The sequence below is a fragment of the Narcine bancroftii genome, chromosome 3 (assembly GCF_036971445.1).
Source record: "Narcine bancroftii isolate sNarBan1 chromosome 3, sNarBan1.hap1, whole genome shotgun sequence".
NCBI classification, from domain to species: domain Eukaryota; kingdom Metazoa; phylum Chordata; class Chondrichthyes; order Torpediniformes; family Narcinidae; genus Narcine; species Narcine bancroftii.
The window spans coordinates 366,064,075-366,083,316 of NC_091471.1; the positions used below are offsets into that span (position 1 = coordinate 366,064,075).

Here is a 19,242-nt window from a genome sequence, read left to right on the forward strand (position 1 = left end):
ATGGGTGAAGCCAAATGTGGACAACAAGGCAACCGTTTTACAGAGCACTGGCCATTTCAAACTTCTGCTTGCATGTCATTTTAACTCTACCACTCCCACACTGAGCTGTCTGTACTCTACCTTCATCGATGTGGAGAGGCCAAATGCAAATTGTAAAAACATTTCATATTCCACTAGGATAACTTGCAACCAAGAGTTTAAACATTGAAGTTTCCAATTTCAGGTAGCTCTCATCTTTCATTTATTATTCCATTGTTCACTTTTCCCGTTCTCTTCCTATCTAGTTCCATCATCCCCTCCCTATCTGATTCCATCGATTACCTACTAGCCTCTGTTCCACCCCTCTCCCCCTCTTGGTTCCATCTGCCTTCATTTTCTCCCAACCTGGTTCCATTAATTACCTCATAGCTTCTATACTACCCTGCTTTGTACTGTTGTATTCTGGCAATCTTTCTTTTTCCCTCTGTCCTGATGCAGGGTCTCGATCCAAACCAGGAACTTGCACATTTTGTCTCCACAGATGCGGCTTGGCCAGCTGATTTATTCCAGTATTGTTCGTTGTTCCAGCATCAGTGGTCTCTCAACAACACTAAAAGCCATATGCCAGTCAAGGAACTTGAGGAATCTTTCAACACAATTGCACAGGATAAAACTGGGAAATGTAAAATGGTGGAAGTGCAGGAAAGACGGGGAAACAAATGTTTCAATGACTTTTCATTTTTGAACAGTATTTTCTTTCTACATTAACCACAAGCATATATATTTCTAGTCCATATGTTAGAGTATCTAACGTAAACTATCAAATTATAACCATCAATTTTGCCTGCAGAAATTTTGTTTGGCAAAATAATGGCACTCTTTCTTTCTTTGTATGTGTGTGCACCTAAAGGGATTAGAAATTCCATGCGAACTGGCTTGAATTGTCCCTAAAGCATTTTATCTTGACACAAACTTGAAAAGTGAGTATTGGCAAACTCCATGGAGAGTTAATGTGGTCTCCCCATCCCACACCCCACATTTTTCCCTTTCTACTGAAGGAACCAATTATTGTTAGATAGAGGTTTACGAATTCGTGTGACCTTTGTGTAAGCCTGACTTTTGAAAGCCTATGGATTATTTAATGACAGAAAAGATGACCACTCTGTATTTGCTAAATCAAACCGAGCAAAGAGATTTAATTAATCTCTGGGCCAGAAAAGGGCAAAAATGGTTTCAAGTATATCCAAACATTCCAAAAAGCTATTCAAAATCAATCAATTGAAATGTAATTATTAATATATTTTAAAGTTTTATAAGTACTTAGAGAATATTTATCTTGTCTTTGTTAATTCAAAAGAAGCGCTGATTGCCCAACTCTCTCAGCCACTTTCTCCTAGTGCGAATTCACCAAATAAAAATTCCTCACTATAAAAAACATGAGGAATTTGTTTCAAGTTCACACACTGTTGTTGGCTCTTCATTGAGTCCAATGTCAAAAAGCAGTCAGGAAATTATCAGCAAAGAGCTGCAGTCGAGTTCATGGTCTCTGTATTTGCACCAAAATCTTAACCTTGATGAGAAATGCTGGAGCTACCTTTGACTGTCAGCAGTTTGGTAGCTTGACTAACATGGAACCAGTCTGTTTTCCAAATGAAATTCAATAAAATATGCATAGGGTGCAATAATTGGTGTGATCCACCAGTATTAGCCATATGTTTACAGCTCATCATTTTTTGTAATTACCCACACTGTTGCAATTTTTATTCTGTAGATTTTACGTTTAGAAGTTTGCAGGAATTCACTTTCCATACTCAAAGATGTAGTGGATAATAGTGATGTTGTAATGACATGCAGAAAACGGTGAATATCACTGGTAAGTCAACACCTTCCTTTCTCCCTTGAAGAAGAAACCTTGAAGAGGGAATGCATACCTCAAAGAAGGGCTCAGGCCAGAAAAGTTGGTCATGTATCTTTACCTCCTATGGAATCTGCATGACCTACTCAGTTTTTCCAGCATCTTTGTGTTTGACTTATTTCCCCTCCTTACTTGCATTATTTCCCCTCCTACTTTCCCCTCTTATTTCCCCTTCTTTCATGCATACTTCTGTCAGTGAGAAACTGAATGTATAGAGTGTAGAATAGTGGGGGGAGTGTGGGGAAATAGATGTTCTATTTAGAAATCAGGAACCAATTAGAATATTTCCCCATTTCTAAAGAGATGTCAGGAAGGTATACATTTGAACTCCCTTTTCTAATTTTGATCAATTTCTAGATTATTTCCAAACTTAAAGAGGTCTACGCAGGATTAATCACAGTAAGCAAGAAATAACAAAGGAGTTAGAATTAGGTTTATATTCCCCTACTTTTCATGTCCATTTTTTTCATTTCTTTTTGAAACACTGGTTGTCTTTCATGGTCTCTCAAAAATTATATTCTTTAATATCATGGTTCAGAAGCTTTAGGTGACACACAATCAACTGTTTGAAAGAATATTAATTTTGAAAGACTGCTTTGCAGCTTAATAGCTTTTCACCAAAAGGTGGCTGAACATGAATAAGATTTTGCTTGCAGTAAACACTGATTTAATTGACAAGTTGTCTAAAAGGGCATTTGGTACCCAGTGATTCAGATGAACCTCGTGCTAACTATTCTAATACTCATGCAACTTTTTGTACTTCAGAGTGAAAAGAAAAAATTGAGTCAAATGTTTTACTAAACCACAATTTATCTGATTATTAATTCAGGTTTATTGAAATCCAAACCATTGTACATTTGGCTGGAGAAAATGTACTTTACAACAGCCATTCTCAACGGAGGCCGTACAGCCCCCTGGGTCCTCAGCATATGTAAGGGGAGCCACGGACAGAAATCATAAAATATTTTTCTGTTTTTGATATAGTCGGTACGAGAGAAATACGGAAGAAACCAACTAAACTTGACTGCTTCACAGGGAAGGGAGCCCATAAACTTTGAGCAGAGTCCCAAGGGGACCATAGCCAAAAGAAAGTTGAGAATGGCTGCTTTACGGCATTAAAATTAGTATGCTATCTGCAGCATGTGCCTGAAACATCATTGGGTGACTTACTGATACTCCTTTGTGAGATGATTTGTGGGGTTTTTTTTCTTGTGTGCTAGGATGTATTGAGTTTACAACATTCATTTTCTCCATGGTCATCAGTAGCTGTAGTCGCTCCTCATTCCGATGTTTCCTTTAACGATGGTAATGGAATTCTATTTATATATATTTTTTAAAATGGAATTTATATTGATTTACATGATTTTAATATTATGCAATTTATCTATGGTGTTTTATATTTGTGTACTTTGAAACATTAAAGTATATTTTTTGTTTTAAATCAGTGTCTGCTATTATTAAATGGGCTATTTTATGAACTCAAGATTCAACATTCTTTTATTGTCTTGTAATCGTACAGAACATGTAATATTGCACGAAATTGCAGACAAAGAGTCGCCATTAGTGACACCCAGCTCCCCTTACAGATGGAGAGAAAGAAGCAAAAGAAAGTCCCTTCAGAGTCACTGGGTATCCATGGATTCACTTCCAGCACCTCCCCCAGCCTCTGCATTTCCATCTATTAGCAACCTGAGCTCCAGATCCAAGCCTCCGACGTGATCAGGAAACCTTAAGCCCCCAAAACCAATCAGGACCTCATCTTGCCCTTGGCACCCGTGAAATCCGGCTCAGATACCTGTTTCCCTTGAGTCAGTCTTCATCAGCCCACAGACCACATGGATCCCCCATCCACAAGTCACTTAAAGTCTGAGGGGTTCCCTCAGCTGCTGAGCCCCTCGCAGGTCCGCTGCCTTATAAACCATTCTGTAGGGACATCTCCTCTGCTTCTCAAAGTTGGGGTGTTCTCCCAGCTTTGTGCTGGTTCGCTGCTGCCAGGAATCTACAACCCCTTGTGGCCACTGCTGAGCACAGGCTTCACCATCTTGAGCACAGATCCATGGTTGCAGGATTTTAATTAAAAACACCATCGGCTCCTGTAACATGCTGTTTCAATGCCTGTAAAGAACCACCGGCATACAGAGCAGTGCTGTGACTCTGCTCTCCACTCTCCTGGGCCCGCACCACCAGCAGCTAGGGAAAGGGATAAGATGGAGATGGTTATTAAGTGGCACTTTCATCCACACAAACGTTGTATTTTAAATCCTTGTTTTCTTGTGTAAATGGGAAATTAATCCTGTCACATTCAGCTAATTAAAGTTTTGTTGAAAGCTGTTTGAATAATATATTTTTCTTTCAAGTACATAAACTCTTCTTTATCCAGTATGGAACCTGAATGTGGTAGACACTTCTAGTGAAACACAAAACTATAATCTGATAAAATAATGCTTTATTAAACGTAGAAGTGTGGATAAACCTGTGGACCTGACTGCAGAGTAGTGAGAGTATAAATATTGTTTATCAAATCTCATTATTTTGCCCAGTGATTTCTCTTTGCAGAACATTGCTTACACATGTGACCTGAATCAAAACTGTTGCCAAGAATTACACAAGGTCTTTCTGAAGATGAGCATACCCGGAATTGATTTCTCAGTAGATTTACTGATTTCTGAGTAAACCAAAAACACGTTTTGGATTACATGAAGGTAGGGTACGGCTTTTCCTCTTGTGCAGGCACTTGACGTGATAATAGTATAGAATGAATTAGTAGTAAATAAATTAGTTTTTGAGTGTGTGCTTGAATTAGTCATTTTAATTAACAGAAAAATATTGATTTAATATAGCCAGTTCAATTAAAGATTACTTTAAATACATTCTGCACAAACTCTAAAGCAACTTGAACCTGTTGGCTGAGGTTTTATCAGACTGGTGAGAAATCTTCCATATTGAATGGAACTATTGTTTATGATGTTGGACAGCTGCACATTTTTAACATGCTTTGAAATAAATCTGATCATTGGTGAATGTTACAAAAAGTTGCAAATAAGCCATGACCCATAGGTTCTATGTGGGAAGAGGGGGAAAAAAAGCAAAAGTCTGTTGAATTGCTGAACTCTTCAAAGTTAGGGTATAGTTAAATGCATTCAATAAAATGTTTATGCAGCAAAATAAAATTTGCTACCAAGTAACTGAGAAATGGGATTGGTGACTCAATCCTTGTTCAGGAGTAGGTTTTAAAAAGGCTTGAGCACTCGTAACCTCTGCTAAAGATGATAAAAGATACGGTTGCTTAAGGACTAAATTGGTTAAAATTGGCGACTTGAGTGGTGTCAGGTTAGGGTGAGGATGTAGAGGGTGCAAAATATAGTTGGTGCGTTTACCTCTCATTGAACAGGAGATTGCACCTCAAAATCAATGACTTGACAGCTCACTACTTGAAAGTGTCTGCCGAGGTAGTCACGTAGAAAGGCGCATCACCTTTTGTAGGTCTTAAAGAAGATGGAATAAAATCTAAATAATATTGAAAAACATAATATCAAATTTGTGCTTCTCTGCAGAAGTGATAATCCTGGTCGATATCATAGACTCGTGAAATCTATTTGGAGTGCTGGACATGGGAACATCCCAAGAAACCAAACATTAACTTTGACACAGCGAACAGCTGCAATGTTACAGCAAAACTCAAATTTTAGCAATACAATTCCTTGGGAAAACTTTTTTCACCAAAGGAAGAAGTAATTATGCTCAATGGAGCATAAGATAATTATTCAGTCTGTTCAACTATTTAATCATATTGTTGGTGATCACGATTTCAGCTTAATTTAATAAAAACAAATTTATATTAAGAATTTCTGGAGCCTTTTTGGGCAGAACATTCTAAATATCCATTCTCCTTTGAGAAGGGGTGTTTTCTGATTTTATTCCCGAGTGTCCTGTATTAGGTTTAGATTTACCACGCCAGAGGAAATAGCTTTGCTGTATCTATGCTATGGAATTTCTTTTTAAACAACTCAATTAAATTGCTTTCAGTTCTCTAAATGAGAGAATGCCATATAAGTTTACTTGAGCTCTCCACAAAATTTAATTGTGGTATCATCCTGGTTAATCTGTGTAGTTTTCTCCAAGACCAGTACATTCTATTTTAAATTGCACAGCCCTTGAAATTAGTTTTACTGTAAAAATGGAGGAAGAATTTATTACATCTCATTAATACTTGTGAATTTGCAGGACACACATGTCTAAGTAATGTCCATTTGTAATCTTTTAACCTTTATAATCAACATATACATTTTTATTCATTCAAGGTTTGTAGACTGAAGGCTGAGCCAGGATTTAATTTCCTACCCCTAATTGCCCTAGAAAAGGTGGAATTGACCTGGCCTTTTGAACGGCTGAAGTCCTTGGAAAGTGGCTGTGCACACAGTTTGGATTTTGACTCAGTGACATTAAAGGCGAATATTCTTTCTAAGTCAGGATGGTGTGTGGCTTGAAGTGTTGGAGATCCAATGCTGTGTTGCCCTTGTCCTACTAGCTGGTCAAGCTAAGTTTATTATCATCTGATTGTACAAGTACAACCCGACCAAACAGCATTCTCGATGCAAAACACACAGACACACAATCAGACCTAACACACGTAGACAAACGATGCACATGCCAGACAACTATTCTTGTGTACAAATAAATAAATGTTGTTTCGTGAATATGAGAGTCTTGGATGGTTAGGTGAGCAGTTCCTTTGGTCATTCAGCATTCTCACTGCCTGTGGGAAGAAGTTGTTCCTCTGCCTGGTGGTGCTGGCTCTGATGCTCCTGTATCTCTTGCCCTACAGGAGCAGGCTGAAGGATGCTGTGCACAGGGTGGAAGGGATCCTCAATGATTTTGTGTGATCTTCTTCTGACAACAATCCCAGTAAATCATATCGATGGGGGTAGGGAAACTTCAGTGATCCTCTCTGCCACTCTTATCGTCCAGTGGATTGACATCTGATCCATTTCTCTGTAGCAACCATACCACACTGTGACACAGCCTGCTAGAATGCTCTCAATAGAGCTCCTGTAAAAGGTTGATATAATGGTGGCTGATAGCCTTGACCGCTTCGCTCTTATCCAAAAGTGCAGTCGCTATTGCGCCTTCCTGATAAGTGAGGAGATGTATGTCCACGATAGGTCACTAGTTAAATGAACTCCCAGGAACTTGGTGCTCTCCATTGTAGAATTGTTGATGTGTAATGGAAGGTAGTTCCTGGCCATCTTGAAGTCCAAGATAATCTCCATCTTGTCCGCACTGGGACTCACGTTGTTGCTCTCACACCATGTTGCTAGATTTTCCACCTCTTCTCTGTAGTGCGACTCATTGTTGTTGCTGATGTGGAATCCAAGGAATCATGAATTTCAACAGATGGTGGAAGCTGCTGCTACTGAGCTTCAGTGGTGGAATGAGTGAATGGTTGTAGATGGAGTGTTTATCAAGAAGGTCCTGTGTGGTGTCGGGCTTCTTGAGTGTTGTGGAAGCTGCTCTATCTAGTCCATTCCACTCCTGGTTTTTGCCTTGTAAATGGTGGCCAGGATCTGGCGTGTTAGGAATTGAGGAAGCTGTGGATTCCTAGCCTCTGACCTGCTCTTGTAAACACATTGTGCTAATGGCTACTCTAGTTCAGTTTATGGTCAATGATAACACCACACCACACCCCCCCCCCCCCCCGCCACCCAGGATATTGATCGTGGGGGATTCAGTAATGGTCATACCATTGAATGTCAGAGGGTATTAGCTACAATTTTATCTTGTTGGATATCGTCATGCCAGACTCTTGTGTGCCAAGAATATTACTTGCCATCTATTAACTCAAGCTTTACTTCATATGGATGTGGACTGCTTCACTATCTGAGGAGTGGCAAATGTCGCTGAACATTATACAATCACTGCACAATTACAAGTCACTATTTTTGCAATATCTAGGAATATTGTGATTATTAGCTATTTATCATGTATTTTTAATTCAATTGTTTATTGTGTAGTTTTTGGCTCCAGCGAGGAAGAATTCCAGTTCATATGTACATTGTGCAATGTATCTGACAAACATTATTATTATCAGTGAACATCCCTTATCCTTCTGAAGTTATAACTGAAGGAAAATCTTTGATGGAGCAGCTAAAATTAGTTGGGCCTGGATCATTCTTGCTGAAATGTCATGCGGCTGAGATATTTGACCTTCAACCATCTTCCTTTGGACTACGAATGACTACAACTAATGGAAGGTTTTCCCATTAATTTCCATTGAGTCTAGTTTAGCGGGGCCTCCTCTTTATCTCTTCCATCATTTTGACGACAAATGAGAGTAGACCAATGGTTGAGTTTGCTTCTTGTGGCAAGACATGTCTGGGATATTACCCACATTTTCAGGTAGATGCCCCACTATTATAGTTGTACTGGCCAAGGATAGAGCAAAGTTCTGAAGCCAAGTCATCAGTATTGTTGCTGGAATGTTTTCAATGGCTAATGGCCATTATATCCAATTCCTTAAGCTGTTTGAGATCACATGGAGTAAATTGAATTGACTGAAGACTATTCTTTATTGTGGAGGCCATAAAATGGAGAAATGCCCTGTAATTTGCAGACAAAAGTTTGTGCAAATGTTAAGACTGTAGAAAAAGTTAAAGTACTGAAATGTGTTGGGCACAGTTAGTGCAAGGCTGTTACAGTGCCAGCAACCTGCGTTTGAATCTGGCATGATCCGTAAAGAGTTCATACGTTCTCCCCGTGTCTGAGTGGGTTTCCTCTGGGTGCTCTGGTTTATTCCCAACATTCAAAACCTACCAGTGGTTGTAGGTCAATTGGGTGTAACCATGCTATATGTCTAAATTTAAATGTTCAGTCTTTAACCTGCATATGTATAATGTAATGGATATGGATAGGACCATCAGACAGTGTGTCTTACAAAAATAAATGTAGCTCGATATCAATTTAGAGCTCTGTTGTGAATCTACACCTACAGCAATGAGAGTATTAAACTGCATTCACGGGATTATTGCATATAAAATTAACTATACTTTACTCCCCTTCATTTGGTTTCAAACTCTTTGATACTTGAAATGATTTGCCATTAACTATATTTAGGTACAAGGTCGTTTATTCCCATTTGAATGATGAAACAGTGAATCTCTAGTCTAGACCATGGTGCCCATAAAAAACATAAAATATACCGTATAATATGAACACACAAATAATAAAATATAAATATTTGAGATGTATGCACGGTTACAGGATTCTGTTCATTGATCTCAGTGGGGGACGAAGCCATTTCCCAGCCTGGCAGTCCTGATTTTGATGCTCCTGTACCACCACCTCGATGGTAGTGGGTTAAAGATACTGGAGTTGAATGGAAGGACCTTCTTTAATTTCTTAACCCTGTTTAGGCAATGCTCCCCAGTAAATATCGTCTATAGAGAAAAGGGAGACTCTTGGCTGTTTTAATGGTTGTATAGACTTCCAGTCTACGGCTTTGCAGCTTCTATACCACACAATGGTGTAGCCAAACAAGATATTCTGGCTTGTGCTCCTGCTACAGGTTGTCAAGATAGGGGATGGTAGCCTTGCCCTCCTCAGCCTCCTTAAAGTGTAGATCTCAAACCTAGCAGAAACCTCATGAAAGCGATTCCTGCTTCAAACCCACCCTCAAAGCACTGGAGAAAAACCATCAATGTAGACTCCACAAAATATTCCAATGCCACGGGCAGGAAAGTAGATCAACACCAAATGTCCTCCTCTCAGCCATCTTTTCCACCAAGGCTCTAATCACATTCGATAGGCAGCAATGACCAAGCCATTATTGTTTGCATGCTTGATATCAGATTCTTGAAACAGGTGCTCCAAACACTGTCACATCAAGAGATGAACAGAAAGGCTAAAGAAACACCTTTGTTTAATTTCTCTACTATTTCCTGGTTTCCCCAAATGATTTCTTTCGTCCCTGTCTGTAACTTAGCTAATCTTTTCCTTTTTTTACATATCCACAGAACCCTCTGCTGTCCATTTTAATGATATATTTATCTTATGAGTCCCATGGCCCTCCTTTGAATTCTGATATTATCCCAGTCTTTTTTAAAAATCTTTTTCATCAATTGTCTTTGACATCCCCTGTTACCAGTCAAACCACTTTTCTGCTTTGACTTTTGTAAGAGTTAAATATTTTAGGTAAGTAATGCATTTTTTAAAAATGTTAGCCATTCTGTGTTTACTTCTGCACCTGGTAATATGGTTTCCCAGTCTACCACATTGTGATCTCTCCAAAATCCCCTTAAACTGCAAGATCTCTTTGTACGATAGCAAGTCTAAACCTCTGCCCTCAACACATTGAAGCAGAAAACTAACGCTTCCCATTTTTACAGTGTGCCATGGTGCACTGGGTTCCCTGTGTACATAAAATTTGTAGTGCAGAGGCCCTGGGCGTATGTTGTGACATTAAATGGGGTAGATTCCATGTTTTGATATTGTGTAATAGAGGCATGCAGCAAAGAAATGATGCTCTTCCTGCCTTCATATTGATGTCAACCTCTGTGTTCATCCACATAAATCCCTTTTCCCTGTCTGGTTGCTGAAGCCAAAGCTTTTACGAAAAGGGCCGATGCTGTCCCTTGCATTTCCTTTGAAGTTGTCGGACAGAGACCATCACATCCATGGAGCTTTTTGATGGAGGGAATGGACAATGTGATTTGGGGAGTCGCTCTCAAGGCACTGAATTGAGGTGGCTGAAGAGACCCTGGTGTTGAGTCCCTCTGTAGTCCTATACTCCCGCCGGGCTTCATTAAAATGTGGCTACATTGTGATCTCTGCAAAAGTTTATTGTCATCTGATTGTACAACCTGACAAAAGGGCATTCTTCGGTCCTCAGTGCAAAACATGCAGATTCACAACCAGACCGAACACGCAGACAGACAATACCTACGCAGTATTCATAGATACCAATAAATTGTTTTATGGATAGGAGAGTCTCCAATTGTCAGTGAGAGCCGTTCCTTTGGTCGTTCAGCATTCTCACTGCCCGTGGGAAGAAACTGTTCCTCACCCTGGTGGTGCTGGCTCTGGGAGACTCCAGTGATCCTCTCTGCCACTCTTCTGGATTTGACCACCCATCTATTTCTCTGCAGCCACTGTACCACAGTGTAATGCAGCCGGCTACTCTCAAAAGAGCTCCTGCAGAAGGTTGGCATGATGGTTGTTATATATAGAGAATTTAGGTTAAAATGGCTTAAGTTAAAATGTGATGATTAATCATAAAAAGGGAAGCCAGAACGGACAGGGAGTTTACTAGCAGCCAAGGACAAAAGGTTCAGCTGGATATGTTTTTTTAAACCTATCTTTTCATGGTCATAGTGAGAGACATGCAGGAGACAAAAGATTGATAAGAAGGGTGAGAAACAGAATTTAGTGTATGTAGAGTTCGCAGCGTACGTAACGAACGTGATCATTAAAAATGCAGTTGTACTTAGAATGCTTTTGCAATACTAACCAATTAAAACAGTATTAATAAGTAGGGGAAGGGCAAACAACAAGGGTATAAAAATCAATGCACTGTATGTATCGGGGCTTAACTGGTGAGAAGCCAGTTGAGTCCAACCCTGCAGACTTGTAAATAAAGCTTGTCGTGTCATCAGTTTTAAAGAGACTCATGTGTGAGAAGTTTTATTTCTGACAATGGTGGCTGGTCGCCTTGCTTGCATCTCCGGAGCTGCCGTCCTGACCAGTGAGGGGACATTGAGATGCACTTGGTGCTCTCCACTCCAGTTGTTGATGGGGAGGGGAGGGTGGTCATTCCTGGTCCTCCTGAAATCCATGTGGGTGAGCTGCTGGAGATCCAAGGTAATGAAAAATGAAGTTCTGGAAATAGCCCCATGGGCAAGGCAGCATCGACAATCGGAGTTCATGAAAGTCCATGGCTCATCCGTCACGTTAATGTAACCGATCTCCTGCCTGTCCACCTCCAGCCCGCCCGCGGATTCTCCCTGCATCGATGCTGCCCGACCCACCGGGTGTTTCCAGCTCTTCGTTCGTTCGGATCCTCGTCTTCATGAAGCCTGAGGAGGGGGGGGGGGGGGGTTAAGGAGCCGTTTTAGGTGCCCATCTCCCGCACCTCGGCGGCTTCGGCCACATTCCGCCCGTGGGGAGGAGGCGCCCGCCCTCCCAACCGTCCGTGCAAGAGCCGGACGCGCGGGCTCGGCCGTTTCCGTGGCTCGGGCGGAGATTGCCGAAGGGAGACTCGCTCCCTCTCTGCAGATACACTGTTGCCTGGTGCAGAGAGAAATCTCGGGCTGTTTGTCGCGGTCGCTCTGCTTCTACATCTCGTTCAAAGCTCAAGAGGGAGCGCGGACAAGAGGAGCATTTGGTGCAAATCTCTCCTGATGCAGGCAATCAAGTGCGTGGTGGTGGGGGACGGGTAAGTCAATTCATCTCAATGGATGGGAATGGGGTGGGGGGGGGTTGCATAGGCTCAACGCCTGGGGCTGTGGCCAGCAGATATAGGGGGGGGGGGGAGAAAAAATGCACGTTGCCGGGTTGGCTGCATTTAACGCCGGGCGCATCCCGTGGGGTGGGTGGGGGGGGTGGAGGAGGGAACCTTTCGGTGAGGACTCGGGGGATTCAACATTCCCAAACCACCCTGCCTATGTCTGTCGCTCGCTCACTTTACCAGTTCCTCCCTCGTTGGCCGGGAGAGGAAAGGGGGGAGAGGGTCGACTGAAGCGGCGGCGTTTGCCTTCGCCTCCCGCCTCTCCCCCCCCCTCCCGCCTCTCTCCCCCCCCCTCCCGCCTCTCTCCCCCCCCCTCCCGCCTCTCTCCCCCCCCCTCCCGCCTCTCTCCCCCCCCTCCCGCCTCTCTCCCCCCCCCTCCCGCCTCTCTCCCCCCCCCTCCCGCCTCTCTCCCCCCCCCTCCCGCCTCTCTCCCCCCCCCTCCCGCCTCTCTCTCCCCCCCTCCCGCCTCTCTCTCCCCCCCTCCCGCCTCTCTCTCCCCCCCTCCCGCCTCTCTCTCCCCCCCTCCCGCCTCTCTCTCCCCCCCTCCCGCCTCTCTCTCCCCCCCTCCCGCCTCTCTCTCCCCCCCTCCCGCCTCTCTCTCCCCCCCTCCCGCCTCTCTCTCCCCCCCTCCCGCCTCTCTCTCCCCCCCTCCCGCCTCTCTCTCCCCCCCTCCCGCCTCTCTCTCCCCCCCTCCCGCCTCTCTCTCCCCCCCTCCCGCCTCTCTCTCCCCCCCTCCCGCCTCTCTCTCCCCCCCTCCCGCCTCTCTCTCCCCCCCTCCCGCCTCTCTCTCCCCCCCTCCCGCCTCTCTCTCCCCCCCTCCCGCCTCTCTCTCCCCCCCTCCCGCCTCTCTCTCCCCCCCTCCCGCCTCTCTCTCCCCCCCTCCCGCCTCTCTCTCCCCCCCTCCCGCCTCTCTCTCCCCCCCTCCCGCCTCTCTCTCCCCCCCTCCCGCCTCTCTCTCCCCCCCTCCCGCCTCTCTCTCCCCCCCTCCCGCCTCTCTCTCCCCCCCTCCCGCCTCTCTCTCCCCCCCTCCCGCCTCTCTCTCCCCCCCTCCCGCCTCTCTCTCCCCCCCTCCCGCCTCTCTCTCCCCCCTCCCGCCTCTCTCCCCTCCCTCCCCCCTCCACCTCTCTCCCCCCCCACCTCTCTCCCCTGTATCACTCGCTTTATTTCTCCTCATCTAATGTGGGAAAAGGCTTAAACCCTTCGACTGACAAGAGACCTGGGGGTGGGGGGGGGAGAGAGAAGAAGGGGGACGGGGGGGAGAGAAGAAGGGGGACGGGGGGGAGAGAAGAAAGAGGGGCGGGGGGAAAGAAGAAGGTGGGCGGGGGGGGAGAGAAGAAGGTGGGCGGGGGGGAGAGAAGAAGGTGGGCAGGGGGGAGAGAAGAAGGGGGGCGGGGGGAGAGAAGAGGGGGGCGGGGGGAGAGAAGAGGGGGGCGGGGGGAGAGAAGAGGGGGGCGGGGGGAGAGAAGAGGGGGGCGGGGGGAGAGAAGAAGGGGGGGCGGGGGGGAGAGAAGAAGAGGCGGGGGAGAGAAGAAGGGGGCGGGGGGGAGAAGAAGGGGGCGGGGGGAGAAGAAGGGGGGTGGGAGGGAGAAGAAGGGGGGTGGGAGGGAGAAGAAGGGGGGCGGGGGGGAGAAGAGTGTAAGGGGGAGAAGACTGTAGAAGGGGGCGGGGAGGAGAAGAAGGGGGGCAGGGGGAGAAGAGTGTAAGGAGGGGGGAGAAGAGTGTAAGGAGGGGGGAGAAGAGTGTAAGGAGGGGGGAGAAGAGTGTAAGGAGGGGGGAGAAGAGTGTAAGGAGGGGGGAGAAGAGTGTAAGGAGGGGGAGAAGACTGTAAGGAGGGGGGAAAAGAGTGTAAGGAGGGGGGAGAAGAGTGTAAGGAGGGGGGAGAAGAGTGTAAGGAGGGGGGAGAAGAGTGTAAGGAGGGGGAGAAGAGTGTAAGGAGGGGGAGAAGAGTGTAAGGAGGGGGGGAGAAGAGTGTAAGGAGGGGGGAGAAGAGTGTAAGGAGGGGGGAGAAGAGTGTAAGGAGGGGGGAGAAGAGTGTAAGGAGGGGGGAGAAGAGTGTAAGGAGGGGGGAGAAGAGTGTAAGGAGGGGGGATGGGAGAAGAATGTAGAGGGGGCCGGGGAAGAAGAGTGTGGGGGGGCGGGGAGAAGAGTGTAGAAGGGGGTGTGGGGGAGAAGAGTGTAGAAGGGGGGCGGGGGGAGAAGAGTGTAGAAGGGGGATAGAAGAGGGTAGAAGGGAGGTGGGGGAAGAAAAAAGTAAGTTTTATTGTCACACATGGTTGGGGGGATCCTTTCTTCAGTTGCAGAATTGCAATGCTAGAAGTGTGTGAACACTCACCTCACATGGCTACACAATGGTCAGGGACAGTCTGCTGGTGCAGAGCGGTCCCTCTCCTCCCAAGATGGCTGGTGATGTGACGGGGGCTGCTCTCACCACATGTTCTGTTGCAAACCCCCGCTTGCCTGATGCTTCCAAAACCTCTAAATTGGCTGTCGGCTCATCCAGGCGACTGGGGGCATCTTGCGTTGCCCTGATGACTTGGTGATGTCGAGGAAGCCTATTTCTTGAATTGACAGCAGAGCTGGGTTAATGATTCTGGAAGTTAGCTGCTGTCACATGGCAGAGCCCTCATTCTAATACCAGCGGATTGTTGATACCTGAGGCACAGTTTGGATGGTTTACAGGGTGATACTAGGAGCTGAAGGTGAAATCCGCAAGGCTACGTTTATACATATATAAAACAAATCATCAATAGAAAATGTACAATGTAACTGAATCTTTCAAAATGACCCAAAGATTTCTGTTTACAAATATTCCGCTTTATTATCCCTTGAAACGTTTATTGCCGGGATTGGATGACTACCCCACTGATCTTGTCAACTCACCAAGCCATCAAGCAGAACAGATTATGCGAGAGCAGGAAACTAGAATTTATCCATCCCTTATCTCATTAAAGTGTCTGGTATGTAATTAATGAAATTACAGCAAGTTCCTGTGAGCAGCATTGAGGTTAAGGGTCTTAGATGTGTGTCTTTGGTAGAACACAAGCAATCCTCATTTCAAAATAAAGATCTTTAATCTGAAATGCCAAAACAGCAAAACATTCCACCGACCAAACTAGGCTGCAGGTGGAAAGAAAATGAAGAAATCAGGGTTGGGGATGTGAAAGATTTCAGGCTCAGGCGAGTAGAGAGGGGTGACACAACCCATGATTATGGGTGATAACCTGTTCCCTCGAGTCTCCAGTCGTTGAGCTTTTGGCAGTGTAATTGCAGGTTTCGAACCTTTGAAACTGGAGGGCTGGTAAAGGCTTCTTGTAATCCACAAATTATTAGATGTTAAATGTATGCTGTCAGGGTTTGCTTTGAAAGGAGATCGCGCTGTGGACAATGTCTTGCATTTCAGAAAGTAGGTCATTTTCTTTCCATTGTCTGCATTATAATGTGCAAGGCATTCATTTGATGCATTTGGAAAACTGCATTATGGTTTCGGATAGGACTGAGCTCTTGTTTGTGCTTTTATACATTTCATGATAGCCTGAGTGAGGGACAACTTGGTAAATTAGCCATGGTGAATGGTGGTAATCATTGATATGGTGGTAATCTATCATGACGGGGTAGTTGTCTTTGAGTGGTTTTGATTTTCAAGTCTTCCAAAACAATTGTCCCCAACCAAGTGGTCACAAGTGTATTAACCAGGTCAATGGTGGAGAAGAACAGACCAACTTGATCAAAGGTGTTGCTTTATGATATGTGTTACTGAAAAATGTCAATTAGGGTTTCAAAACTTGCGTGTGAATTTTATTTTGTGTACCTTGTTTTATTCAGCCATTTTTCTTGTAAGACAGCTGCTCTTGTAATTATTCCTATGTTAAGGTTGGCTGGAAGTAGTGATACATCTGTGATCTAACATTGTACTATCTGTTTCAAACAGTGATTGAGATGCACTACACATTAGCATATTTTGCAACATATTCCCTTACTTCTGACAGAGGTTTCCCAATCTGGGTCAAATACTGAGGATTCTGAATCTGAGAGGTCAGAATCATTATTTATTGCCATGAACGCGTGTCACGAAATTTGTTGTTTTGCGGCAGAATGATTGTGCATTGCAAGTGCAAAAATTGATATAAATTATATTTCTGTGAATACAAGTTTAAAAAATAAATTAATTAATGCGAAAGATTGGGGGGGAAAAGTGAGGTAGTGTCAGTGGCTCTCATTGCCCGTTCAGAAGTTGACTTCGTCTTCTGGCCCTTGTACCTCCTTCCTGATGGTAGCAGTGAGAAGAGGCTATGGCCTGGGTGGTGAGGGTCCTTGATGGTTTCCTGAGACCCCACCTCTTGTAGATGTCCTTAATGGAGTGAAGAGTGGTTCCCGTGATGGCGCTGACCATGTTTGCCACTACCTGTAGCCTTTTCCTGCCCTGTGCATTGGCACCCCACTTACCAGATAGTGATGCAACCAGTTAGAATGTACTTTTCGATACTAGCTGGTTCTAAAACAGCAGAAAGGGAGCAGATGTGTGGCCCTCTAATTGGAAAGATGGTGACTTTACAAGGGTAAGACTTAATATCATTAGTTAACATTTTTGGTGTCAGAGGTGCAAAGAAATAATTCTTAAAATTTGTATCTAAATATATTCAACATAATTTTAAAACATCCTATAAGATGAAATGTCATCTGTGCCTTGACATGATGCAATTTAGGAAATTATTCAATTTGTGAATCATTTCAGATCTTTATTCTCCAACATTGTATTTGAAATATACTGTATTGTATAATACTGTGTTCTGTAATGTATAGAATATAATCTTATGAGTGATCGTGTTACATATATTATGTACCATCAATCTATGGTACATAAAAGTGCTGGAGAAATTCAACAGGTCATGCAGCACTTGTACAAAGTAAAGGGTGACCAGTGTTTTGGGCCTGGGCCGTTCTTCACGATGTATTGAGTGACCTGCTGAGTTTCTCCAGGACTTGTGTGTTGCACTACAATCCCAGCATCTGCAGACTTTTCCTGTTTAACTCCATCAATCTAAAGGCCCTTTTATAGTGAAAAAACAGCAATTGTAAAGACCGATTCTGTGTAAATCGCTTCACTTACCTCCATAAAAGGTCCGAAGGTGGATGGACCGGTCGAATTCACTCCATCTGCCTGGGGTGGGGGGTGGGTAGACTCAGAGGTGGAGTGAAGTCGTTCCACCTCCTCCGTAAAAGGAATGTGGCTCCAAAGGGGAGGGCTGATGATGTCTCGATGACACAGGAAGCACGAATTTTTTAAAAACCCATATGGTTAAAAATGGTGATTACATTGCGCAGGAGATCTGCCCAAGCCCTAAGACGGCTTGCACAGATCCCCACTGGCACTTTTACCTGCTCTTTGGTTGCCATTTTCCAGTATAGACCACTATCCCTTATCAACACAGGTGTTTGAGGTCCCAGTGGTGGGCTGTGCTACTGCACCACTTGCCCCTGCCTCCCACAGGTCTAGAAGCCGGCTCCCAAGTCAGCTCTGCATAAAGGCAATGCAGGATCCGCATTTGTAGGTCATCATTATAAATGGTAAATTCATCTTTTTTTAAAACTTGAGCCGGATGTAATGTGGGGTGTCAGTGTATAAAAAAAAAGGCTTATTTATGAACTGGAATGTCATGTTAGTCTACTTTTAATGTGACCCCTTTCATGTAACCTGGCATTTTCGTGTCCTTTCTGGACGTTTTGTTGCATTTGCAACTTTATAAACTGACTAGTAATATGTAAATTTTGTAAGACTGAATCTGTAAATGAATCAAGATGCAAATGGAATATCTGTTCTGTGGCCAATGCACCTTTCCAAGTTTTGGTGCTCATTAAACTGTCAGTCAACAGATCATTGGAAAGTACTCCATGATACCACAGCACCAACTCAGCCAAAATGCAGTAAGAGAGTCACTGAAAACATAGAAATTTTGAAATTACAGCTGAAAATATGAACAGACTGACAAATTTGAATAGACTGACAAGCTAAAATTGCAGTTTTAGAAACTTCCTTTGAATTTATCAGTTGAATTGCTTCATGAACCATTGTCCAACGTGCTCCTGAATAAATAGACATTGAGGAAATGTTTTCTTGTATCAAATGTCAATATCATTTCTGTGTACGTTGATCTGAGTGGTTTATTTGCTCACCTAGCAGCAAATGGAAAGTTTACAGACAATCTGTTCAATTTGCCGAACTACAAAACTAATATTTAAATTGGATTGATCTATGAAACTTTGGCTGTTGGCTGAATGAGATTTCCTTTTTAGGAACCAGTGCAAACACCTCATTCTTCCCCTTTTAACATAACATAACAATTACAGCACGGAAACAGGCCATTAGGCCCTTCTAGTCCACACCGAACCAAACACCCCTTTCTAGTCCCACCTCCCTGCACAATGCCCATAACCCTCCATCTTCTTCTCATCCATATACCTGTCCAACCTTTTCTTAAATAATACAATTGACTCCGCCGCCACTATTTCTCCCGGAAGCTCATTCCACACGGCTACCACTCTCTGAGTAAAGAAGTTCCCCCTCATGTTACCTCTAAACCTCTGCCCCTTAATCTAAGAATAATCTAAGAATAAAGACAGAATGCACTGGTGAGGGGTTTAAATGATTAGACTCTATGACTATTATAAATGTGCAAGTTATGGTTCACTGAAGTAATTCAAGATGCTATTAAATGTCATCACTCCTGCAGAAGAATTTATATCTCAGCTAACATGTTTGTGGAAGAGGGATTGCCAGTGACATTGTCCACAGCATGGAGTAAATGCACCTTGGCGGCCATTTGACTTTTTTCAATTCAGACGAGCTCTCTAG

The 19,242-nt window shown here is 44.0% G+C and overlaps 2 protein-coding genes across 6 annotated transcripts in view; both read left to right on the forward strand.

Moving 5' to 3' along the window:
• The window catches only part of lrrc45 (leucine rich repeat containing 45), a 58,903-nt gene extending 55,568 nt beyond the window's left edge, over nt 1-3,335 (forward strand). For all 5 annotated transcript variants that reach the window (XM_069930196.1, XM_069930201.1, XM_069930197.1 and 2 more), the window contains one exon: nt 521-3,335. In XM_069930196.1, the coding sequence (XP_069786297.1) occupies nt 521-747 (227 nt within the window). In that variant the 3' untranslated portion in view covers nt 748-3,335. The remainder of the gene's footprint in view (nt 1-520) is intronic.
• An 8,669-nt stretch (nt 3,336-12,004) lies between these two features.
• rac3a (Rac family small GTPase 3a) overlaps nt 12,005-19,242 on the forward strand; it is a 34,946-nt gene continuing 27,708 nt past the window's right edge. Inside the window, exon 1 of the mRNA XM_069930204.1 lies at nt 12,005-12,320. Coding sequence (XP_069786305.1) covers nt 12,286-12,320 — 35 coding nt within the window. The 5' untranslated portion in view covers nt 12,005-12,285. The remainder of the gene's footprint in view (nt 12,321-19,242) is intronic.